This window comes from Cyanistes caeruleus, chromosome 15 (genome assembly GCF_971803275.1).
Source record: "Cyanistes caeruleus chromosome 15, bCyaCae1.hap1.1, whole genome shotgun sequence".
Taxonomy (NCBI): Eukaryota; Metazoa; Chordata; class Aves; order Passeriformes; family Paridae; genus Cyanistes; species Cyanistes caeruleus.
Window position 1 is genome coordinate 10,504,517 of NC_141715.1, and position 24,491 is coordinate 10,529,007.

At 44.2% G+C, this 24,491-nt stretch overlaps 1 protein-coding gene and 1 long non-coding RNA gene across 7 annotated transcripts in view; one reads left to right on the forward strand and one right to left on the reverse strand.

Moving 5' to 3' along the window:
• The first annotated feature begins 228 nt into the window (after nt 1–228).
• Nucleotides 229–24,302, forward strand: LOC111935639 (uncharacterized). 2 transcript variants are annotated; one of them, XR_015276682.1, is made up of 4 exons: nt 229–552; nt 1,551–1,629; nt 22,809–22,868; nt 23,335–24,302. It is a non-coding gene; the product is annotated as an uncharacterized LOC111935639 (long non-coding RNA). The 2 variants fall into 2 exon arrangements; XR_015276683.1 differs by lacking the exons at nt 229–552; nt 1,551–1,629 and adding an exon at nt 10,630–10,710 and having other exon boundaries at nt 22,822–22,868.
• FNIP1 (folliculin interacting protein 1) overlaps nt 13,521–24,491 on the reverse strand; it is a 65,746-nt gene continuing 54,775 nt past the window's right edge. For all 5 annotated transcript variants that reach the window (XM_086851627.1, XM_086851628.1, XM_023936133.2 and 2 more), the window contains 6 exons: nt 23,125–23,294; nt 20,393–21,815; nt 19,867–20,035; nt 18,000–18,197; nt 17,546–17,661; nt 13,521–16,750 (listed from right to left, as the gene is read on the reverse strand). In XM_086851627.1, coding sequence (XP_086707753.1) covers nt 16,672–16,750; nt 17,546–17,661; nt 18,000–18,197; nt 19,867–20,035; nt 20,393–21,815; nt 23,125–23,294 — 2,155 coding nt within the window. In that variant the 3' untranslated portion in view covers nt 13,521–16,671. The remainder of the gene's footprint in view (nt 16,751–17,545; nt 17,662–17,999; nt 18,198–19,866; nt 20,036–20,392; nt 21,816–23,124; nt 23,295–24,491) is intronic.

A 24,491-nucleotide genomic window follows, 5' to 3' on the forward strand; every position in this document is an offset into this window, starting at 1 on the left:
GCGCCACTTCCAGGGCCTCAGGCGGCTCCGAGTTTCTCCTGAAAGTTGCGGTTTTGCTGCCTGTATACCCGGCATATGGCGTTTTCTTCAGTAATCTACATCTGAAATAAAGTATTTTGTGCGTCGCTTGGGTTTAGATTATCCGTGAGCAGGCATAACAGCAGGCGTGATGTCATTGCACCGCTGCCCCTGAGTTTGAGTGCGTTACCCCTTTCTCTCCCACTATAGTTCGCAGAATGTTGGCCTCCGTGATTCCTGAGCTGCTCCAAGCCTTTGGCTTAGCTCGCTCCTGGAGGAGTGGCCTGATCCTCGCGGTTCCCAGTGAGGCCTTGCAGCGCCCGGTCGGGTGCGATCCTGCTTCCCCGCCCGGACTGGCTGAATACAAAGCTCGGCATTAAATACAAGGAAGGTGCTACTCCAGCCCGGGAGTCCTGTGTGGGGTTATACAAACTTATTCCAAGCCTTGCATTCCTGGTCCTGACGGCCACTCGGGGACAACAGGAAGCGGCCACATACCAAACACGCCTCGCAAGATTTTCCTTCCTATTCGAAGTACGATTCTGATTGTGCTGTCGGATACAAGTCGGATTATGAGATCAAAGCTTTGCAGGCAAACAACTTGTGCTTACTCTTTTGCTTTTTCCTCTTTCCTTCCTAATAAACGAGAGTGCCTTTTTTCCTGCCCTTTCTCCAGCTACTCCTTCCTGTTCTCTCTACCACTTTGTGGCACAATTACCTTTGTTGTGCTCAAGGACTTGATTGTCCCTTCCACGTTGTTTTGTAATATTTCTACTGTTTTCTTTAAAAATCTGAGGAAATACGGTGTTTCCTCCAGCGTAGGCTGTTCTGATGCTGTGCCTGGTATCACTGAAGGCACAACAACCATGGGATGGACAGCCAGGATCTAAAGGAACAACTACTCTTAACATCACAGTCATTACACTGCATGCACAACAGAGAGAATATGAGATGCTCCCAAAACTGACAGGAAAGACACAAGTGTCAGTCTCATAAAGTCTATCAAAACTCATATTCTTTCTCTTTTTTTCCTTCTCTTTGAACTTCCGTTGTAAATGTAGGATTTCTAAATATCATGTCTATTATTGTTCCAAAGGTCAGAAGTCTGCACTAGTTATTTGCCAGAAAATGTTATTCTCTTTCAACTTTAGTACATAAATATTGTTTCCAGTGGTGTGGGAATCTTCAGAGATTCCCTGCCAAGAACCAAATGGAATAGAGAGAAAAGTCCTCGTGAGTAACTAAGGAAAAGAACTGAAACATGAATCATTGTGTATTAGGAAATATTTTTTTCTCTTATTTTTCCTTTATTTTGTTTTTTAATCTGAGATGTAATAGCAAATCAAGAGCTTTACCAGCTCAATTTATATTTAAAGATTGGGTAAAAAATTAGTCAATTCTCCCTAGGTGCAGGTGGCTGGGGAATAAAAATTAATGAACAACTAGCAAGAAAGCCTCCAATTTTGGTGAAATCTGCACAGTCACACTTCTCATGGATCTGGAATAATTTAAGCTCTATTCTTGGTTTTCAGAAGGGAACTCCTTTTACCACCTATTCCAGCATTACTACAATGAACATAACACAGAATGGACACTCAGCATGGGAATGAGGTTAGTAGCCTAAAAATTCCTTTTTCTTTCTCACACAAATTCCCATACTGAACACTGCCTACAGCCAGGCACAGGAGCAGTGAGGGAGCCAGAAGTATTCCATAGGAACCAAAGCTGCCATTCCAGTTTATTTGCTTGGCTCAACTGACCCATGAAACAAGACTTCCCTCAGTCCAAAAGTACCTGAATTTGGGTAGGTAATGGCTCTAATAGCTACAATTATTTCATGGGCTATTCCAGCCATAGGGTTTATTTTCCCAGCTACCTGGAGACAATGGAAATGAGTGGCATGATCCTCACTGCTTGGTGAGTATTACAGCCAATGTCTCCCCATAGTAAAGCTGACATAGTTAAACACAATTAAAAGGCTTTCACAAGTGAGTAATTTCAGGGCTGGGATTAAGGGATGTGGCCAAGCAGGACATCTATTGTCCACACAGAGAGGAAAATTTGCTTCCCCTTTCTCTGGATTGTATCTGTGCACAAGTAAAGCATCATCACTTACTGCAAAGTTTTTTAATTGAAAATGAACAACATCTGTATCATGTAAGAATCAGAGGTGCTTTGTTATTAATATGAATGAGTTGCAGTCTCAGGAGATCAAATGTTTCTTCTTTGAGCATCTGTGAATTTGGGAAGACTAGCTGAGTTACAGACTATATCTCCACCCAGCATGTTCCCTCAATTGTTCTGCTTCACTGACACTCACAAAGATGCTTTTTAATGTAATGCCTTTTGCCACCATGTGCACATGCCAGATTCCTCAGGGTAAAACCTCCTCACCTCTCCCACTGGGAAAGATTCATAATCATCATGCGCTGAAATATTTTTAACTTTCATTTTTATATATTCAATATATTTAGTATCCTGTGAGTTCTATTACAGCCCAGCAATTTCCTTCCTCTCATTCTTCAGTCTGTTAGGCTATTGGTTTTAATTTCTTAGCTTTGGGAAAAAAATCCCTTTGGACATTTGTGCACATCTTTGGCAATAACTACTAGGTAAGTATGTGGTTAACATACCACAAGGACACACAAATTAATTATCTGCCTGACTAGAGGAAAACAAAATATTCTGGGATGCCCAATGGGAAGAACCTCTTCAGACAGTTTTACCATATATACCTATTCTGATGATGAACTTCTTGAAAAACTGGGGAGGTAACGGGATCATTAGGAATTTTGTGAGAGCTCAGCTTTTGCAGAAAAGCTACATTTTTGCAAGTGGCACAACACTGCACAGGTAGCTACGCAAGAACATTGATCTCATGGCTATACCAGCATTTTGCAGCTCCAAATTTCCATTTCTGAAATTAAAAGTGAAATACCAAATTATTTTTTGCAAAATCTAGAGCTTCAGTTCAAAGGATAATGGTAAAATTAGAAAAGAAGAAACAGAACTGTGAGATCATTATCTTTCTGCCATGTTATAATAATGTTAGTTTAACATTCAGTTTTTTGAAACTAAATCCTCATCTTTTTTCTCTTTAACCCAAGACTAACACAGATTTTCTTCTAAAAAAAATCTAGTACAGATTTTTCCTGAAGGGCTTTCGTTCCATATATAGATTTTTCCTGAAGAGTAGAAGCCACGTACACATAAGCAACTGCAGATCTCCTTGTGACAGTCAAACACTTATTTTTCAGCCTTTATCAACAATACAGAAACAAATGGGGAGTCTGACACCTTTTAAATGTGGTAATGGAACACTTTCTCTTACTTAGGTTTTACCTTCAGTGGCAATCTTCCTTGCTTTTCACGTTCACTGTCACACATCTGTGATGGTCTCTAACACGCTGAATGCTAGTGTGAATGCTACTGTGCCCTGACAGTAGGCAATCTGGATCTGCATGTTCTTTGTTGTTATAATCAGGTTACAGCTTCAACTGAAAGATTTTCTTCATTTGTCATTGGAAACATCATGCCAAAAAAAATTAGAAAGTGGAAGGTGGGTAAAAGAATGGTCTGGGCATAAATAAAGATGAGTTAAGTAACAAAAAGAAAGAACAATCTCAGCATGGGAAAGTCTCCACCAGAAATTTGGTATCAGTTGCCAATTTAACATATCTTATTCCCATTAATTTTTCAGGGATGTTAAGAGTTGTAAAACTATAAGCTGCAAGAAGATTTCACAAGCAGTGAGGATTTTGTGTCTGTGACCTGTTATAATAACCCAGAGAGAACATGCAATGAGATTTGTCTTTTTTAGTGATTAGCTATTTTCAGAGGCAAAAAGCCAAACACCTGCATAACATAATGTGACCATTCTGTGTATCTGTGGACAACACTTTGGCCAACAGTGTTGAGCTGGTAAAAGAACAGGGCATGCCTACAGAGAGAAGCCCATTTAAATATGATAAAATTAGAGTAAGTAGGATTTCAGTCATTCCCCTTTTTTAAGTAAATGGAGTAATTCCCCAAGCATGTGGAAAAATAATAAAAATCTGCCAAAGAACAGGCCAACAGTCTAGACTTTTTCTTAACTAGCAATCATTTAAATTAAGAAACTGTGAATAAATGCCTGACAGGCAATTTCACTGCTTTATGCAATCAAATACATGCTACTTATTTGTGAAAACCTATGAGAAATATTACAGCATTTGAATTGAGACCAAGGCTGGGGAAGACTTGCATTTCTTACTGTTGTCTTGCTGCTGGTGTCAAGGCTCTTTTTAACCACAAGCTTTGCTATTGTAGCTTAGACCACAGTGACAATTCAGCCAGATACAGGTCTCTGTGTTTTGTGCCTGTGTATAAACTATAACTTGATTATGAAGAAATGTTGCACAGTTTAGTAGACTCAGTCCAGGCCTGGGAGCCAGGAATGCTTGGTGAGGTCATTGCAAAGTTATGAAGGCCAAAATTCCCTGTATCATTCTCTGGTTTTAGTAACATTTCAGTGCTGTCCATCTGACTTGTTTTGATGAAGAGGGGATAAACAGCTCCTGCTGGCAGGAGTAAGCAAAAGCTCAGCTCCTCCATGCTCTTAAACTGGGTTCCCTCGCCTTGAAGCGCTCGCTGTCAGAGGCAGTTGCTTTTATCATCTGCCTTCACAGGATATCTTGCATCCTTATGATTCCTTATGATCTCTTCTCCAACTTTTAATAACCGTACAGAGCTAATAACATGTTTAGTTCCCTCATCCAATCACTACATATGAATGAGATGCTATCAGGAAACTCACTGAAACAATTAAATCTCAGGCATGTGGAATTTCCAGAAAGTTCCTGTTTTCAGCATGTCAGTTTTAGTCTTCAAATGCAGAAGCATACAGCCTGCTCACATGATGACAGCAGCATAACAGGACAAACTGTCTTCTGCAGACAAAATCCTAACTATTTTTAACTTTAGAAAGATCTGCAGATGACTCTTCTTCCACTCAGTGTGGTTTTTCTCCCTTCCTTCTAGAGACTCTGCCCTTGGTAACATACAGTAATTCTGTGTCAAGGGATATTGATTCCTAACAGTAGCCCAAAGCCTGTGGTGGCTTCTTCCAAACAGCCAAAAACTCTCCTGCATCAGACAGCTGAGATGCTCCTGCTCAGAAACCACCAGACTCTCTTTTACCTTCATGCTTCAGAAAGTTCAGAGACATCCAGGGGGATGGCTGTCCTTCCTCAGCTTCCTCAGGGAGGGACACAAGCGTGTTCCCAGAGGAACAGCCTCACCAGGGCAGAGCAGGAGCTGAAAGCACCAGACAGAGCCAACAGAGTTAGACTTCTCCTGGAAGACCTGCTCACTTTTCCATACACCAAGCAGGGAGGAACCCTCATTGCAAACCCCACCATCCCACCCTGAGGGGTTGCAGCATCTCCCAGCTGGGATTTCACCCAGGAGGGGAGGCTATGTCCAAAGTACAGCAACTCCTGGAGTGTGTGTAGTCCACAGGGAGGTAAATGTGAGGGGAGAGGGACATGATATCTCATCCTGTGCTCTTCCAGTAGATGGTTGTACTGGTTGTTTTTTTAAATGCTAAAAGCACAACCAAACCTTGGATGAAAGGAAACACTGTGTATGGAGCACAGGAAGAATTTCCTTTACTGTAACTCTAAGGGAGAAAAGGAAATGAAAGCAGAGCAGCAGTTATATGAAGGTCAGATGATTGCATGAATCAGAGGGTGATGCAAGTTATCTAGTGCACAGCTGAATGTTCTGCCTAATAAAACAGATGTCACCCAAGTACACAAATACCACTTATCTATGATTGCTTACCCCCATGGAAGTAGTCTGCTTCCTCAGAGAGGCCTGAGGATTTTTAGGAAAATATTTATTAGGTAGGATAGCAGTGATGACAGTAATGCAAATGCAGTTTCTTAAGATTTTTAGGCATTTCACTCCATGTAGGTGAAAGCTGAGACACAAACACTCCCTAGTCCAAAACACTGAAGAGGTGATGGAGGCTGCTGTTGGGGTATTTCCAGAGCTGTGTCTGGAAATTTATTTGCGATTTCCATTAAAAAGGGAAACACAACAAAATTCATGCAGCAACCTGCTTGGCCCATAGGAAGAACACTGACTTCCAGAAAAATCCTGACACCAAGAACAATCTTGTCAAGGAAATATAATTTTCCATAGCTGTATATGAAGTGACTGCACAGGTGGATCCAGCAACCTTAGACTTTTCTAGAAAGCTGAATGAAGCTGCCTGCCAAGTGCCCTTACTTCCCCTCCATGTGTCAGGGATACTCTCAGTGCTATACCATCACTCTAAAAGCCATGGATGGTACCAGCAGATATCTCACTACCTTTTCTCAAACTGCTTTAGTGACTTACTGTTTTTTCCAGAGCTTCTGCCAGTGGCAGACATTTTCCATGGCAGTCCATTGCATTGGAACAGATGGATTTTATTGCTATCTTTATGCAAGGCAAAATTGCCTTTGCAGTAGAAGTGTTTTATGTAAACTATTGCTGTAGTGGTTGCTACTTTGTGAACTATCATTTAGTCTCATGATAGGAGGGTATTTCAAAAGTCCTGCACTTTTGAAGAAGGTACCAAGAGAAGTGGAAACAGTTTGTGGGTTTGCAGTTAAGGAGACTGAACAGGAACCACCCCAGAGCACTTTCCAGCTGGGGTCTAAAGAAGGATACGCACACACATGGTAAAGAATCTGCACTCAAAATTGGCAAGAGTGTTGTAGTAAGAAACTGAGAAAGCAGAGCTCTGCAGCTCTTTGGGCCTGGGGTGGGAATCACCAGAAAAGCCACAAATCCTGGGGTCTGGCAAGATTGTTAGTGGAGACAAGAGTCAGGGACACCCCAAACCTGGAGGTGCAGTGATGGTTGTCTGGCAGATGAAGCTGTCGGTAACTTATACAATAACAGGATCACAGAATAGTTTGGCTTAGAAGGAACCTTTAGAGGTCATCTTCTTCCATCCCCCTGCCATGTGCAGGGACACCTTTCACTAGATCAGGTAGCTCAAAGCCCCATCCAACCTCACCTTGAACACTTCCATGGATGGAGCAGACACAGTTTTTCTGGGCATCCTGTGCCAGGCCCTTACCACCCTCACTGCAGAAAACTTCTTCCTTATATCTAACCTAAAATGATCCTCTTTTTGTTTAAAACCATTTAGTTTAAATACCATGGGCAAGGACGGGGTGAGGTTTCTGTTCTCAGTGATGCCCTCGCTGAGATGAGACCATGACCACCACATGCTCCAGCAATGCTGCTCAGCTGCCTCTTTAGTTGACAGCTTGAACAAGAAATAGCCAAATCACGCCTAATGGGCTTTCATGCTTTGACTGTAAGTGATGAAAGCAGAAGATAGACACTTCTGATGGAAGACATTTCCTCCAAACCTGCCTCTGTTGTTCGCATCCTGAAAAAGTGGGAATTCACCCCATGTTTCTGAGACTAATGACTTGCACTGGGCAAACCCTGCATGGGCTCCAGCAGAGCCCATGATTCCTTCACTGGAAGGATGAGCTGCTGTAGGAACTTGCAATCCAGTGGTGTTAGCAGCTTCCCAGCAGCCAGCCTGGGAAAAAACAGATAAGGAAGCAAAGGTCAACCTCAAAATATCTGAAAAGCTGTATTTAGGTTAGGGATTATTTTCCCCTGAAAAACGTGTGTGTGAATTCACAGCTGTGAAGAGCTGCAGTTGCCAAGAGCAATGGGGGCTCTTAGCAGCCCAAGACAGAGTCCTTGATTTTAATACTAAATCAGTTCAAGTCTACAGTTCTTAAAAAACTCTCTTTCCAAGGGGAGGGCCTGCTTTTCACTAACCTATAATTTAAGACATAGTTTGAAGAGTTAAGCTGTATTTTGAAAAATAAATTCTCGTTCAGTCTGATGGCTTTTACAGCCTAACCAGCCTCAGAACAATGTCATCTGAAAGACAAAAAACAAGATCTTTAGTTAGACTGTACTAGAAAAGCAGCTTTGGAGAATAAAATGCATGATCAATAATAATTGCAACACCAGGAATACAGCTATAATTTTTTGTTCACCCAGAATATCTCCCACAAATTTTCTCAGTCTTATTATGTGAAAATAGGAGCCCTTATTTGTTCACATCTTATGGTAGTGATCAAAATTAGACAAGATTTCTTGTTACAGGTGCTATTAATAAATCTGGTCCTTGAAAATGTGATAGTTAATTTCTTAGGATTCAGTGCACTCAATAAGCTATTGAAAACTCTAATTGCTCATGGCTGTAATTTTAAAGTAATTATAGAAATAACTATAGAAGAAATGCTGAACATGGTCTTTCCAACACATTGAAGATCTCCAAAGTGAAAAGAAACCCTGGCAGGAAAATCAAACACATAAACCCACTGGTACCCTCTGCTATAGACACCTTTTTAGTGTAGTGACTTCTTGCCATTGCCACCCCAAAGGCCCCAAATGAGGGTGTTTGCTCAGGAGATGTCCCACCAGTGGCCATGTGTCAGCACTGGGAGCTGGCCAAGGGCCACCCCTGCAGAGACTTAGACTTTGCCTCCAGGTGTCCTCACCACTGCACTCTGCTGGCTCCAGGCTGTTTATAAAACACTTTTCTTTTGGTGACATTAGAGAAAATATTCTAGAAATTAGTTTGATTAGCCAAGAAAGCTAAATTAGTGAGCCTTTGGGAAGTAAGAAGCTCGTATCTCAAGGAAATGTTCTCACCCTTTTTCATCATTGCAGCTACGAGCATTTCCATAAGAAACACTCCCTTCATTTTCAATGCCACTTGAGGAAAACGTTTGTTTTCCATTAACAACCTAGGACAAACTCCACCTTCAGCTCTTCCACCCGGCCCCAGCATTGACACATTCACGTGTCAGAGCTGCAACTTCAGCCCATCCTGCTCTTGCAGGAAATAATGATGAGAGCAGCACTGTTTGCAATTGCTCCAGCACAGCAAAGCTACACATGATCTGCAGAACTCCCCATTTCCTCCTTAATGGTTTTCCATAAGAAAAAAGCAGGGTCTGTTCCAACCAGTGGAATCAGAGTTCATCCTAAGGATTTAACGAAGAAGGAAAAGCAAGTTCCAGATTAAACAGACACTCTGGTTAATGCTAGAAACTGAACAGGAGAGTTCCTCTCTCAAAGCATTTTAGAAAGCAGAGGATAGATGAAATCTTCAAACCAAAAAATTCCAGCAATTAAACAATGTCTTTATAGGCTAAAAGGCAGCAGCCCAGGGATGTCCCTGACCTCTGGCACTGGGGCACTGCAGGGTTCCTCCGACTCTGTCATCCCCTGTGACCTGCATCAGAGGAAGCGGCTCCCTTCTGTTCACACAAGGTTCTGATTTTGTAAGGCTAAAAGATGAGCCAGAGCAGGACACTTCCATCCTGCCACCCCTGTCCCATTTTCCTTAAGATTTTTCTTGATCTGTAATTTCTGAAGAATTTCTGAGAAGCTTTATCTACAGAAAAGCTGTTACCAAAGGTGCTGGGTTGCAGGTTCTTAAGGAAAACAACAGCAAACGCACGAAGGTGATGTGGGAGGTGAATCACACCAGGAGTCCGCAGCAGCACTCGGACTGGGCGCTGCTCTCACAGCCGGGAGCCTGGCCAAACCTGGGCCATAGGCAGAGCCGCTGTGCCATAAGAAAAAGGCATCTGCTTATCTCCTGTGCTGCTTTGGAAATCCGGGACGAGCCTGCGGCCCAAATACTTCCTTTGGGATGTTGCAATAAGGACTGCTGGCTGGGCCGGGATGGCTCATCCGTGCCGCCCGGCAGCACAGCTCTGCCCCGGAGCCACGGTCCCTCACCCTCGCTGCTGTCTGAGCATCCAGACAGGCTGTCCTGCAGGGCTCCGAGACGGAGATCTGGGGAAACCCGGCCTTGAAGCAGAGCGAGTGTCCGTGCCCGAGTCAGTCGGAGCAGGGCGCGGGGCCGGTGGTTCCACCCGCAGCACACGCGGCGCTCCCTGCGTGCCGATGGGCTGCCCCAGCTGCCCTGCCCTGCCCTGCCCTGCCCTGCCCTGCCCTGCCCTGCCCTGCCCTCACAGCTGCGGGCATTGCCCAGGCCAGGGCGGCTCTGAGCAGCGGGGAGCGGGCAGAGGCAGCGCCCAGGAGCTCCCGTTCAGCCGCTGTGCCCTGCCGGCCATGGCACGGTCACAGCGGGTCCGCCGGGGCCCCGCAGGATGCAGGAGGTGCTGCCGCCTGCCGCACCACAAACCGCTCCCGATGTGCTCCAGGGGACCTTTCCTGGGCATCCCGAAACACAGGATCAGCTGCTTGCTGTCTTTGCCTTTACTCCTGCACCTCTTGTACCTTAACTACCGGTGACGGGCATTAAGAGCTCGCTGGACCCTGCTGCAGCTGGATCTCAGGAGCACAGCTGAAGGCAGTGAATCCCCACCCTTGGAACAGATGTCTTAAACTCTAGCTGGGAACAAACAGCTAGAACACACAGAGGTTGGAAATCAAATTCTGCCACTGTACAAGTATTTTTTTGTAATGAAAATAAGTACATGGGACTAACATGCTGCTCCCTGCTAATATGCTTCTAGGAGGAGAAAAGCTGCCAGAGAGCAGAGAGCCTGAACAAGAACCAAGCGGGTGACATGTGGGTGGTGGCTCACATGAAGCTCTTCATTTCCAGAGGCCACACAACTGTCCAGCCTTGCAGACCAGCAGGTATTGCTGAGGTAGAAAATGCTGCCCAGCAGCAGTCCCTCGGTGGAAGGAGAGTCACAGCACCTCTTCAACACATGACCCCTCACACCAGCTCTTCCACCAGGCTCCTGTGGGGACCCCCAGCCCCATGGGATGCTCCATGCTGGCACTTTCTGTGCCAGTCAGGCCAGGAGCTCTCACTCCTGTTTCCCTCAATGCTGAGCTGCCTGTCCTGCAATGTCTGTTCTTTCCCACTGACCACAGCAGTGGGAAAATTAACCACCCCTATGGGAGAGCTACCAGGCACACTGGGAACAGATGATTTACCTTCCAGCTCCTCTGCCAGAGGACTCTCAAAGCAAAGCCACTGCTGCTGGGGAATCAGCTTCTGCTCCAAAAGCCTGAACAGGTCCCATAGGATTTGAACTTTATTCAGCAGTCAAAACACAAAACACTGCTTCCAGTAAAGATGCATCTCCAGCCAGCACTAGCAACACCTTTCAAAACCTGAAGCACTGGTGTATTTAGATGTGCCTATAGCAAAAGCAAAGATATCTTACAGTACAGAGGGAGGACAGGAAGGCTGCAGGGGGGGTGTGCAAAGCCTGTAACTGCTCCAGTACCACAAAATAAATGAGAGGATGGCTGGAACAGAATGTGCATGCTGCAGCACATAAACAGAGATGTTCCTTGCAGCAGAGACTCAGAAGACATGTTTAAGTCCAGACTCTTTGTTTACTTTTACCTCCAACTACAAGGCCACTATTTTTAAAAAATGTTTGAGAAGAAAGCAACAGCAGCTCAGCTGCTGTTTTTAGGAGCTCTGTGCTTTTATGCAACCAAAACTGAGCTGCTTCCCACCCCTGGATCCAGAAATTCTCCTGTGTTTCCTCTGCTGTAGGCCACACAGAAAATAATCATATCCTCTTCTGCAGACCCCCGGGAATAATGTGGGAGATGAGAGGTACTCAGGTGCCTGTGGCTTCCTTCCTGTCTTTGCCTCAGCTAAGTGACTTTCGGTTTTGTTCCAGAAAAATTAAGGGAACTATAGAAAAGGAGAAACAATACATTAAAAATATTGGCTAGTAAGTGCTATATCCCAGTCTAGCTGAAAAGTTAAAAAGGAAGTAAATTCTGGGCATTAGCATCAGCATTTTCTGGATGCTGCCGTGATTATATTGCTGAATTTACTGCTCACTTGATTGCTGCCAAACACCCACACAGACACATGACTCCATCTACTCTTGCCATCCCCATCAGGAGGACACCTCATGACTGTCTACTCTGGTAACACAAAATTCTCTGCCCTCTGTGGGGTGCACTCAGCCCAAGCCCTGCAGGATAGTGCACAGTGCATATCTCCAGTGTTCCATGGCAGAGCTCCCAGCTAAAGCTGAGCATCTCCTGCTGCAGAATCTGCTGGAGTTGCCTGCTCAAGACCTTCAGTGCTGCTGTGGGACTGCAAGCTCTGCCTTGAGAATCTGTCATGGAACAAGTACACCAGGCCAGCAATAACCTGCTCTGTTACCAGTATTAAAAGGCAAGGGATCCTGTGTTAATTGCTTTTGTTGACTCACCCACACGGAGCACTGAGCCACTGATCCAGTGTTACTTGGAATGTCAACAGAGAACACAGAGTCAGAGGAATTCATCCCTGTGCACAGGGAAACCTCACAGTGGTGTTACAGGACCGCTTTAAGCACTAAGAGTAGGTTGTTGTGGCTTTCATTCCTCTCAGAGAGGACAAATTCCATTCTTCCAAACACTCCCATCACAGGCATCCTTTTACAGGACAGGACTTGGCAGGTGCAAGTGGAAATCCTAGAAGGCTCCTGTGCTGTCTGTGCTGAATGTGGGACCCGCAGTGTTCCCTGCCCAGCAGCTGGTCACTGCCTGGGGACACTGAGCTCAGCTTGTCCCTCGGCTCATCCTGCACCTCACATGTGGCAAGGGCACCTGGGGCAGGTACGCACCAGGGTAGGAAACCATGGAGCATTTATCAAAAATAGAAGATGCAGCTGCTTTGGGCAAAAGTTTCCATCTTCTGCTTGTCCTTTTTCCATTCTTTGGGAACACAAGACCTTATTTAACCCAGATGCTCTAAAGCCTCATTTTGTACACTCTGCTACATCTTCCTAATTGTTTTTTCCTGTTGTATGATTATTACTTCACTTTTCTTGGCAGCGCTGTTATCACCATTTGAACTTAGATTGAATAAGACCTTACAAAGGCTCCTCAGTAACTTTAATTCCTGTGCAGTGGCCCAGAGATACAGAAAAGGGATTGTACTCAGGCAGATGGGCACAAATACAGTGACAAACACATTGGCAAACTTCTTTGCAGGTCACTTTAGGAAGGAATGTATGAATTCACAGAATTCACAGAATGACTGGGTTGGAAGAGACCTTCAAGATCACTGAGTCCAACCCATGCCCTAACACCTCAACTAAACCACGGCACCGAGTGCCACATCCAGTCTTTTTTAGACACATCCAGGGATGGTGACTCCACCACCTCCCCTGTGGAGACAATGGCTTACCTCACAAAGTCAAGCATTGGTACAGAGGATCAGTACCTCCCTTCCATTTCAGTATTGCTCTCTGGAGGCCAACAACATTCACAATTGAAGGGACAAGTTCAATCACAAATTCCTATTTGAAACAATCAATTCCTTACAAGACCCCAAATTAAATGGCTGCAGCACTGCCAAGTGCCAGAATCAATGCCCCAAAATGGGGAACTGACAGGAGACAGGTGTCAAATGTGAGATGGTTCACACATTCATGGACTCATAGCACATGTCAGAAAAGGGACACAAAAGGTACCAGAACTAAACTGACGTACTGTATTTATTGCACAAATTTCCCCTAAAATTGGGAATGGTTATTATAATACAAGTGCACATCTTGGGAAATATATACAAAAACAGAAGAGATAACAAGTATGTACATTTTACCCAGCATTTTACAAGTACCACTATCTAAATAATTTAGAGAAAGCAAAAATTGTCATAAAACATCTCTAAGAACTAATAAGGAAAACATATGCGAGGTGTAAAATCTTTTCTTTTAAACATTTTTTTTGTTCTTAGCAGCCCAGTGTTTGCCAATTGCAACAAAATCAAATTTGCTAATTTGTGTTCCTAGTACACTTAGGTTTCAGCCAGAAAATTAAGACATATTAATAATGGAGATTGGGAATAGTGGAAAAAATAAATCAAACATTAGTTTTCTATTCACATAAAAGAATCATGATATATTTAAAAAGTCAATGCGATAGCCTGTAAAAATCCCTTTTTTGTATTATTTACCAAACAGACATATGTACCACATTGTTCATGTACCCAAGAAGTTAACTCACAGGAAAACTTCCCATCATACAAGGGTTTTGGTTGTGTTCTGCCCACAATACTGCTGAGAGGTGGAGAGGGTGCTGCCATGCCAGGAGGGACTGGCTCTGTGGGAGGATGACGAGGAAGCTGCACCTGTGGCTGCTCCGTCTGGGACTGACTGAACACATCATTAACACCATTACCGGGTGGTGTTGGGCAGAGGGCAGCAGAAAGTGCCACCTCCTTCTCCTCTCATGTTAATAGTCACTGCAAGCCAGGCAAGGGCCTTTCTGGAGAGTCAAACACATTTCAAAGTGACCCTAACAATGTGCACAATAATGGCTCAAATGAGGAGCAGTATTCTCCTGTAAGGATCATTATGAGCACAGTCCTGGGGGATGCCAGGGTGAGGGTACAGCTGCCCAGCTCTCTGGGCATGTGCTGTGGATTAACTCACCCAGAGAACCTCCCAAGGCACAGGCAGGAACCCTCCTCTGCCAGCCTCAGCAGCACAGACACTGCCAGGTCACCACTGCCAGTCATGCACAACATGGTATCCTAACTATTGCCTATACCACATATCCTAGCAAAGAGTTAACCATCCATGTTCTGAGTGCAATCCTATATTTCATTAGAAATGTGTTAACACAACTGGGCCCCTGTTTTGTGCTCATTCCAAAAGTCAGATGTAATATAACTGTGTGGCAAAGAAAAGGACATTTGAAAAATGGGAGAAACAAATCCTTGGATCACATATTAAACATGAGGCTTTCCCCTGCAGCAGTCAGTATTAGATTTTATATAGAGAAGAGTTTCCAATGACACTGCCTTTATTAATGGTGGGGTCACTTCCTGATGTGGAATCAGTCCTACATGGAAGGGAGGGGTGGGCTTGCTATGTAGATCTCCCTGGAACAGAGTTTTAGGTGACAGATTTTAAGTAGTACTGAAAATACTCCACGTGAATGATGGCCCCAGAGAAGGAAGGGAGGAGAGTCCTGTCACTGACAGAGGTGGGGCAGGGGCCTCTCTTATTGTTTTCAAGTTTATCAAATGGTTAAAATAGATTTGTACTTGAAGTAACTCTGCAAACAACAATAGCAGGCGTGTTGTACTGTTGAAAAGATGATTACAGAATGATGTATACATAGAAATTTTATAGAGTTCAGCGACCAAGTGAACGTGTCTCCTACTTGTGTGGATAATCCATGAATTTCAATGTACTAAACTTAACAGATGAAAACAGAAGCTAAAAATCAGCAACATTAATTGGCTGCTATGACAAATATGCAAAGCAAAGCCTAGAATGAAGTGTGCAGTTAAACTGAGGTAGTAGAGCCTTCAAAAACATAATCAACCTCCCATTGTCTATTTACATTACTTACACCAGGTTGGGTCCATCAGCTACTCATACAGCTATTGTATATACAATGACAAACCAGTGATGGCTGAGTAAAAGAGAAATGCTGAGAATAAAATAAACAACATTTCCTGCTGGTAATTACACAAGTGAGTAGAAAAGGGATTAGAGTCATCTGCAGCAAGGGTATATTTGTCAAAAAATAATTTGGATATTACTACATTATGGTGTAATCAATGTTCATTTTTTTTTTTTTTTTGTAGAACAGTTTTAAAAAATGTATCAATTAGTTTCCTGAGCAATTAAGGGCAATAGTCTACTTGTTTTGTCTCCAATGCTTTGGTACAATTATTTCTAGCTCATTATTTCAATAGCTGACTGACTGCTGTAAAAAGAATATGATGGTCCAAGATTATATAGATCATAAAAAAGTTAGAGGTAATTGTCATGTCATTCTGGGGAACCTATGGGGAAATTTCAGCCAACGTTCTCTTTAGATTATTTTTGTTTTTAACATTTTGATTAAGTTGAGGAAGAAAAGCATTGTTTAATATAAAGCAACATTTAAACATTATAAACATTTAATACTGGTAACAGCATCCAGCCAAGAATCTCCATCGCTAGTTTGTCTGTTGGCCGCTTCCTCGATTCCTCCTGTCACCCTCTGTCCCCCTCTATTTTGTCTTCCCAGGAGAAGGATCATAAATAAATTCTGTAGTCATTAATAAGCTTCTTACAAAAAAAAAAGCCAGGCCCCTGCTCCGTTCTTCCTCTGGGATGTATCCAGAATTGTACTATGATGTGAAAAAGTAGAAGTTGTTTACAAATCATTGCAGCTTGAGAATTACAGATCCTAACATGATCCTCATCAGTTGAAGCCTGGCTGAAGGCAGCTGCTCTCTTGTTCAGTTTGTAAGGGGTGATGGCATCATGTATTTCTCAGAGTAGTTCTTCCTCCATTTCCCAGTATAAATCACAATCAGCCATCGTGGCAGAAACTGCTAAAAAATGCATCTCATCTCTTCAGCTTTGCTAAAATCTCCACTTTTCTGTGGTGGAAATCTTGGGCTTACTCAGTTTTCCTTTTTCCTTTCTTTATTCTTTTTTATAAATGACCAAGTGGGAGAGGAGAAGTCTCCAACTGTTTGCACACTGTGCAGTCATATATGGAGGTGCTGCAGCTCAACAAGCAGTTTGTTTTACTTGCTGCAAAGAGAAAGGAGCCAGAACAAGTTGTCTTCCACTTTGTTTCCAGAGAGGCAAAAAGTCAAAGTCTGTGGCCTCTGGCATTTTAAAGTAGGATCTGGGCAACGTATGGAGAGTGAGTGCTTGCTACAGCAGCCAGCAAGGGGAGGTCACTGGATTCAATCCTGAAAGGAAGCAGAAGAGCCATGTTCAATCCAGCCTGAAACATCACTGGGCTGAACACGTGTCAGAGCCCACACTGCCTGCTTGAACCCCAGCACTTGTACTTGGGTCATGAGCTACACACTGCAGCTGCTCAGATTGTTCCTCCCACCCCTCCAGATGTGCCTGCTCCCACAGTGTCAGCACTGCCTGAGCTCTCACTTGTCTTGTGGGTTTTTAACTTGGTGAGGAAGCAGATGGGGAAAGCAAAATTCCTGCCTAACCTCAGAGTAAAGGGAATAATAGCTGGAAGACACAGCATGGGAGCAGAGGACCAGCTAAAGCTGCCATGTCCAAAACATGCTCTGTGTGCCTTCCTGCTCACTCTACTCCTCTGCAGGAAAACATACTCAGAGCCTTCCTATAAACACCCCTTAAATAGCTCCTCTGCCCATACCCCACACCCACAGAGAGGTATTATGTGCCTTACATGAGACAGAGAGTGTTTCCTGCCATGTAGGGAAAGTCAGTCTGCAGGAATCAGGTGCCCCATGTCATTCAGTGACAACTGACCAACTAAGAAGGGAGTTTGATAAGCTCCAGAATGCTGAGCCCATCTTCCTGTCTGCAGGGTAGACAGAAAGGTTGGGGGATCCTTGTGACTGAGCAATGGCTAAGGAGAAGCCTGAGGCCATGGGTAACTTAGGAGTTCTGGTCCCATTTAGTAATCCATTTTGCTCTGCTTAGGAACAAGCCCAGGAAGAGCTTGGCACCAGAACACCCAAGGCAGCACTGCTGGGAGAAGTTTGTGACCATACCCCAGCACCACGCCCAGCTCCTTGACATGGACTCTCATCTGGCCCTTGAGATACTCAGACAGCATCTTGCTTTTGAAGTAGAGCTCCTGCAGCCGATCTTCCAGGTGCATCACACACTAAAAAGCAAAGGCAGTTGTGTCAGGGAGAAGACAGAACCAAACCAGAAAGCACAGATCCCATACCCCTGTTGACTGTTCCATGGTCATGTCTAGGTGAGATATTCAGTGGCAGGACTTTCATTTTTTGAGCAGAAGCTTTGATTACATGTTAAATCAAAAGTAATGAGGCAGCTGTTTTGATTAGTGACATTTCAATAGGCATCACGAACAGCTGTACCAGAAGTTGCACTGGCTATGAACAAAAAAAACACTATGCAGAGCCTTACATATCTTTAACCTGTGAAGTTAAAGGCCACTTCAAAACCATCGCCCTCGTGATTTCCATTTAGACTTACAAAGTTTGGAGATAAATTATGCTTGTAAAGCTGAAGAGTGGAATGAAGCAGGTTGGAGACGAGACTGGAGACTAACACTTCTTTTCCTAGTTTATTCTCAGTCATTCGCCTCTGGCTACTGGCCACTTGCACCGTCCATTTGTCCGTGTCTGCAATAATGCAGACAGCTTCTGCAATGGGCTCATCCAGAACAGGGTGCTAGGAACAAAAAATGAAGAGCAGAACCCTAAGAATGACAAATGACAGCGGTCTTTTCACAAAGCTTTGCCATCCTGGATAGTAGGACACCTTTGCTGGATAGCAGGATAGCATCCCAGACACTGCTTCTCCTTAAACACATCTGCCCACATTGCATTGCATCCATTAAATGAGGGGCTTTGTGAGCAAGGCACAGTCTTAGAAGGATGATGGCTATTTTATCTTTCCTTACAGGCTTTAAAGCATGTCACTTGCTGACAGTTACATCTTTTGATATTTGATATAAAGAGTTCTGACATGTCTGAAGTGTATTTTAAACTCCTAAAACTGAAAGCACCAAACATCCAACTTGCTGTTTAGCGTGGCTGTGTTAATGAGGTCAGGTTATTCCCAGCTGTCACTGGTTTTCCTTCAGGGGAAGCCAGCAGAGGGAGTTAGGAACCAAATCTGTGCCTTGCCATTCCCCCCTGCTGGTGTTCCACCTCTCCAAAGCCATGAAAATGGGTTCAAAAAAGAGAGTATTTGGAAACTCACTGTCCTTCCCTAAAAAATTTTCTGGGCTGAACTGTTAGCAATTATCTGCTTCCAAAGAGTCAGCAAGAACTTCACACAGGCACACTAGCATAAAAATCTCTCTCAGGCTGTATTTCAGACACATCTGTGCCACAGCAGCAGGTGCTTCAGACTGCTGCCTCTCTCACCTGAAGTTCAATTACACTTCCCAATGGAACAACCACTAAGGGAGCAAGACTCATCTCCTGTCAGGCTGGGCACAAGGTAGGGGCACAGGCATGCAGAGAACAGCTGCAGGTCTAATGCACATTGTTAAAGTGAGAAGTAGGGGAAGGGGACTTTTTGGAAGATCTCAGAAAAGTGGCTGTTCACCAGTCTGTTTTTCCTTCTTCTCTGGGGAATAAACTTGACAGGAGCAGATGTCACACTTTCAGTGACAGCCTGCTTTCTTTCCTGGTAAAAGGGGGAGGAAACACCACACTTCATAGTCATGCCCCAGTTCATGTGGGGAAAAACTGTTGTGGAGAAGAGGTGGTCTCCAAGACATCAGAAACACAAGTTCCCTTCAGACCATTATCTTTACATTGGTTTCTCCTTTTCCAATGAAGACAGTGCTAATGGACATATGGAGTACCGTCCTAAAGAAGGAGCAATGTCTCCAAAATACTGAGCATTAGTGACGGAGAACACATTCTGCTGCACCAGCAGCAGCACATTGGTCAGATGCAGGGACAGAGGAGGGAGCAATGGGAGCTTCAGCAGCACTGCAGAAGAAATCTGTGCCCAGGAAGAGAGGCACAACCTCAGCACATGGGCCTGTTTAACATCATCCCATCCTTTGGGGACACAACCATCAGCTGCCAAGTCTACAGGAGACAATGATACAGCTTAGCACTGAGATCCATCTTCCCAGGGCACAAGCCTCCCAGCTGGCTTCAGTGGGAGTCTCATCTTCTGTGCTCCAGATTCACAGTGAAATAGCCATGTTTTTCACATACATTAATTGAGAGAGGAGAAAATATTGGTGACCTGGGACTGGAGAAATCTGACAGGAGCTGTGACAGGAAATATTTCCACTTCCAGCAGGTTTGTACATTCACAAACATTTATCTTTCCCTACTGTGAGAAATACATTTACCAAATATAGCTTAATTACCTGCACAGCATGAGATAAATCTGACACCAAACAGTGCCTCAGCTTTTCATCACTTCCTATTCCTTGCAAAACAAAGTCAGGGACGTAAGATGAACAGTAGCCTCCTAGTAAGGATCTTCCAAAATTAGCAATACTGGGCTGGACAGAGTTGACTTCAACTAATTTTGACCTGCAAGAAAGCCATATCAAAAAGGTGTACAACAGCAAACAGCAAATTCAGATTACAGAGGTTGCCTTTCTACTTTTTTCATATGTCTTCTAACTTGAAGTCAAGCACTTCTAAAAAAGTTTACAATCAGCTTTTGCAGTCAGCTTATCATGGAAGCAGAGAATACAAGCCAAGATCACAATACACCATTAGTATTTTTTTCCAGACCACAGATCTCTCAATATCCTTTTACAACCAGCAAGCTCAGGAGACACTTTTCCAACCCCTGATGCCAAGTTAGGCTACAGTCCTCCAAATACGTGACATGAGAAGAGGTTCCATCTCTTTTAGGCTCTGTTAGTGCTGAACAGTACTTACCCAGGGAAGGGAATTTCATATTCCTCTGCCCAATCTTCTTGCTCTCCTCCGTAATAGTTACTGCCCAGTCTAGTTAGATCATGGCCTGTATCCTCACTTTCACTGTCACCCAGAGCACTATCTGAACTCTCATTTCTTGGAATGTCCCAGTCAATTCCTGGGGCAACTTTTTTCTCTATGTTTTCTCTGTCCCCATGGGGGATGCGAACAGAGATTTTCTCTCTTTGGTCCTGCTCATTAAAGCAGTTTTTGTAGGTGTCTTGTCGAACACAGTCCATAAATTTACAAAATTCACTAGGTGGTTTGCAAGCCTTTGTACACAGCTTTTTAGAAAATTCTAAGCTACTGTTGTGAGCAAGAAGGTTCGTAGCTGCTTGCCCTGGAATATCATCAGTAGTCCGGGTTTCAACTGCACTGTCATCAGTGAAATACTCATCAAACAGACTCATGCTCTCAGCACTGTATGGGTTTGGGTTCCAGCTCTGATGCTCACTAGCAACTTGAGGAAAGGGTTCAGCTGTCCCACAGTCTCTATTTTGGTCCTCAACAGTTTGTTTAGCTTCACAGTTCTGATCAGCAGACACTCCTGCCTCTGCTGCTGGCGGGCTGTGATGCCTGGCAATTTGTTCCACTACTGCCTGACTTCTCAGTTCAATGTCTGAATCAGGTGACATGGAATCTCCGATGAGGAAAGTCACCTTTGTCTGAGCCTCGGCAGCGCTGCATGGAAACGTGTCCATGAAGAGCTTATCGGGTGGCTTCTTCTCCACAGCAACCCCGGGTGTCCTTGTCCCACCTCCCGCCTGGCTGCCCGGCTCCAGCACATCCTCACTCCTCCACGTGCCTGCTGCTGGCTCCAAACAAGATTCTGTCCCCACGCATTTCTCAGGCGAAGCTGACCCTGTACACACCACAGTCTCTAGTTTGGTATCCAGGCAGGGCCTTGGTTGTGTCACATCCACAGCATCTTCCTGGCCTTCAGGAATGATGGTTCTGTTCTCATCTGAAGAAGAATCTAGCTCTACCTTAGGAGTGCTTTGCAGGTCTTCTCTCTCTTGCTGTGCAACACCTTCTATGTTCTGTGCGAGGGAAACAGGACATTTGCAATATTTACAGCTGCAGTTGGAAACTCTCATCTCTTCTGACTCCGTGGGTAGCAAGTTGCCCCTGTTTTTGTGCATTGTGACAAGCACATACTCAGACTCTTCCACTTCTCCTTTCTCCAGTGTGGTAGTGATAACAGTGCCAGGCATGACGATGGCCTCATCTTCCCCATTTTCCAGAAGATGTGTCTCTTGAAGTTCAGAGCATCTGATGAAGTAAGTGAGGAAATAAAGCAATCTCTGGACCAGGTCATGTCTTTTGCCAACCACGACCGTTTTTGCTAATCTCACGGGTGATCCAATGGCCCCATAGAGGTCACCTAGGACAGGAAATAAAACACACAGTTATTTGGCATCTTTGCAATAAGCTATTCTAAAATTCTTCCATCTGTTAGGCCAGTTTTCAAAGACCAGGTCTAAAAGAGAGAAATACTAAAGCAATAATTACAACAGCTATGCTGTATTTTGTTTTTCAATAGGAGAATCCCAAAGATGCTGTAGGTATCATCTGTTAGGCGAGCCACTGGTCAGGGGGACATCTGATCTCACACATCAGGGAGCATTCACACCACCTCACTCCAGCTTTGGAGGCTGATCTCCTGGGATCCTTACAGCCATGGGAGAGAGGAGGCATCTGTGCTGAATTACCCTGGAGAGTCTGGAAACTGGACTGGACTGTTACCCATAAGAGAAAGCTGTAAAAGAAACAGACCTATGCCAGGAATGAGGACAAAATGTGACCATGTCAAATGTATGGCTGAAGCCAACCTCCTTCTCTTCCCCTCCTTGAGTTCCACTATGGGTTGGATGGGGTGCTCTGGCTGTGCTTGTGTCACCTGGGGAAGTGCCTGTGTGTTCTGGAGGTATTAGGGCACTGCATGACTGCAGGGGTGGGGGAACAAGGAGTCCTCTCAAAGGCCAGCCTAACCACAGTGGGTCCCTCAAGTCACATGAGGCCTGAAATCAAATTTTCTTGCCAACAGCCTGGCCATTCCTACCTGTACAATAATAGGACAACCTCACAAAACATTCCTTCCCTTCCCTAATCAAATTCCATGAGACTATGTGTGCAGAGCAGGACAATCTGACCTCACCTGCTCTTCTCTACTGGGCAATTATCAGACAGTATGACCAGTTACACCAGTGACAGGGCTCTGAGACCTTCTCTGGGGGTTGCCAAGCTATGACTTCCTGTTCTGCATCACTCTGTTGTATTAGAAGCATGTTCACTTTTGATCAAAAGATGAATTTTCTTGATTTTCTCATTCCAGAATGAGGTTTAGTGATAGCGGCATCCCAAAATATAAAAGCAGATTTTCCTTGCAGGAGGAAGACCAGAGGAGCCCTGGAATGCTCTACCAGCACCAGAGCAGGTGACCTTAAGGGACCCAACATAGATGACTAAAGAGGGCTTTACTTTTTGGCTAACATTTTATAATGGATAATGTCTTAAAAACTTAAGAGCATAAAAAAATACAGTGACCATCTCTAAGCTTGAAACACACTTTTGTCTCATTTTCTATTAAAAAATAAATAACCTGGGAGGGGAGTAACAAGCATCATAAAACCCACCTCATGTGTTCCCATTTACATAAAGCTGCTGGGGGTTTAGAGGGATTTGCCACCTACCGAGCTGAGCCCACAGTGGGTTGTAGGGATGAGTTTTAGCCAGCATGTCCACACTCTGGGAAGAATGCTTCTCCAGGAAGATTCTTATGGGTGGTTGGCCATTGGGCATGACAGTGGGGACCCAGGCCAGGTGGTTAGTCAGCACTGCAGTCAACAAAGCTGGTAAAAACCTGAAAGCAAAATGTTCAACATGGCTTTTTTTTTTTCCAGATACCACTCAAGATGTTAAAATGACAGCAGCTCTAGTCTATATGGATCAAGGATTAAAGAAAAAGTCTGACAAAATCAGCAGAGATCATCCCTTCAGTCTTGGTTCCTTTGGGAGAGAAAGGGTGGCTGGACCCACCCTCCCACCCTAGCAAAGAAATTTTAAATATGTGTTCTTTTATAGAACACATATGTAAAGTAAAATGAACTTTTAACTTTGTGGCATCTCACTGTTTGGCAATAATTATGAGACTTCCTATTTTTCAAGTTTTATGTCGTAAAACATCTCAAAACCAATTTATTTAATTCACTATAAGAAAGCAGTGACACTGTGTGGCTCCTGTACTCTAAGGAGATCCCAAACCCTTAAGACCTGTGCCTATGGATGAGAGGGAAGACTTTTGTTACCAAACCTGTAAAATAGCTGGGTGCTGTGTTCTTTCACTAACTATTGTACATTTTCAGGCCATATGGCTGCTCCTTTTTGAAAATAACCCCTCCCCAAGTTCTGTAGCTCAGACAGAGAAGTTGTGTTCTTACGCTGGCAAAGCAGTTTTCACTGGCTAAGCAATTAAGGTGAAAAAAATCTTCCTGAAAAACATTAACTACCTGATTTACTGCAATGATAGACATAGTTTCTGCTCTGTGGAGTTTTCCCAGTCAGTTTTCCTGGCAGGAGCATGGCCCAGGAGGCTCCACACACTAACACATGGTGCTGGTGGCCACTGTGGCTCACGTTTGGGGATAAAGAGCCAAATGCCTCAAAATAATGTTATTTGAATAATTTACAAGCATCAGGAACCCTACAGCTTCCATGTAGCCACACTAGAGACAGCCAAAGGAGGAGAAGAGATTTAAAACTAGATTAGGAAGGATAAAGGGAATAATTTTTCTCTGGTTTCTATCACTTAAAATCTTATCATATTTAAAATAAAGAAAACAAACCCAAATAAATGACTGTTTAAATGTAACCAAGATGTACAGCACTCAGAATTGATCAAAGGAGACAATCCCAGCAAAGAGCCTCCAGTGAAGCAGGAACTGATCTCAGGAAAATACATTTGCACTCATCACAACTCCCTGCAGTTTCTCCCATTGCACTGGGGCAGGAGCGGGTGGACGGCAGTGACCACTGTCACCCTCCCATCAGGGGAGAGAAG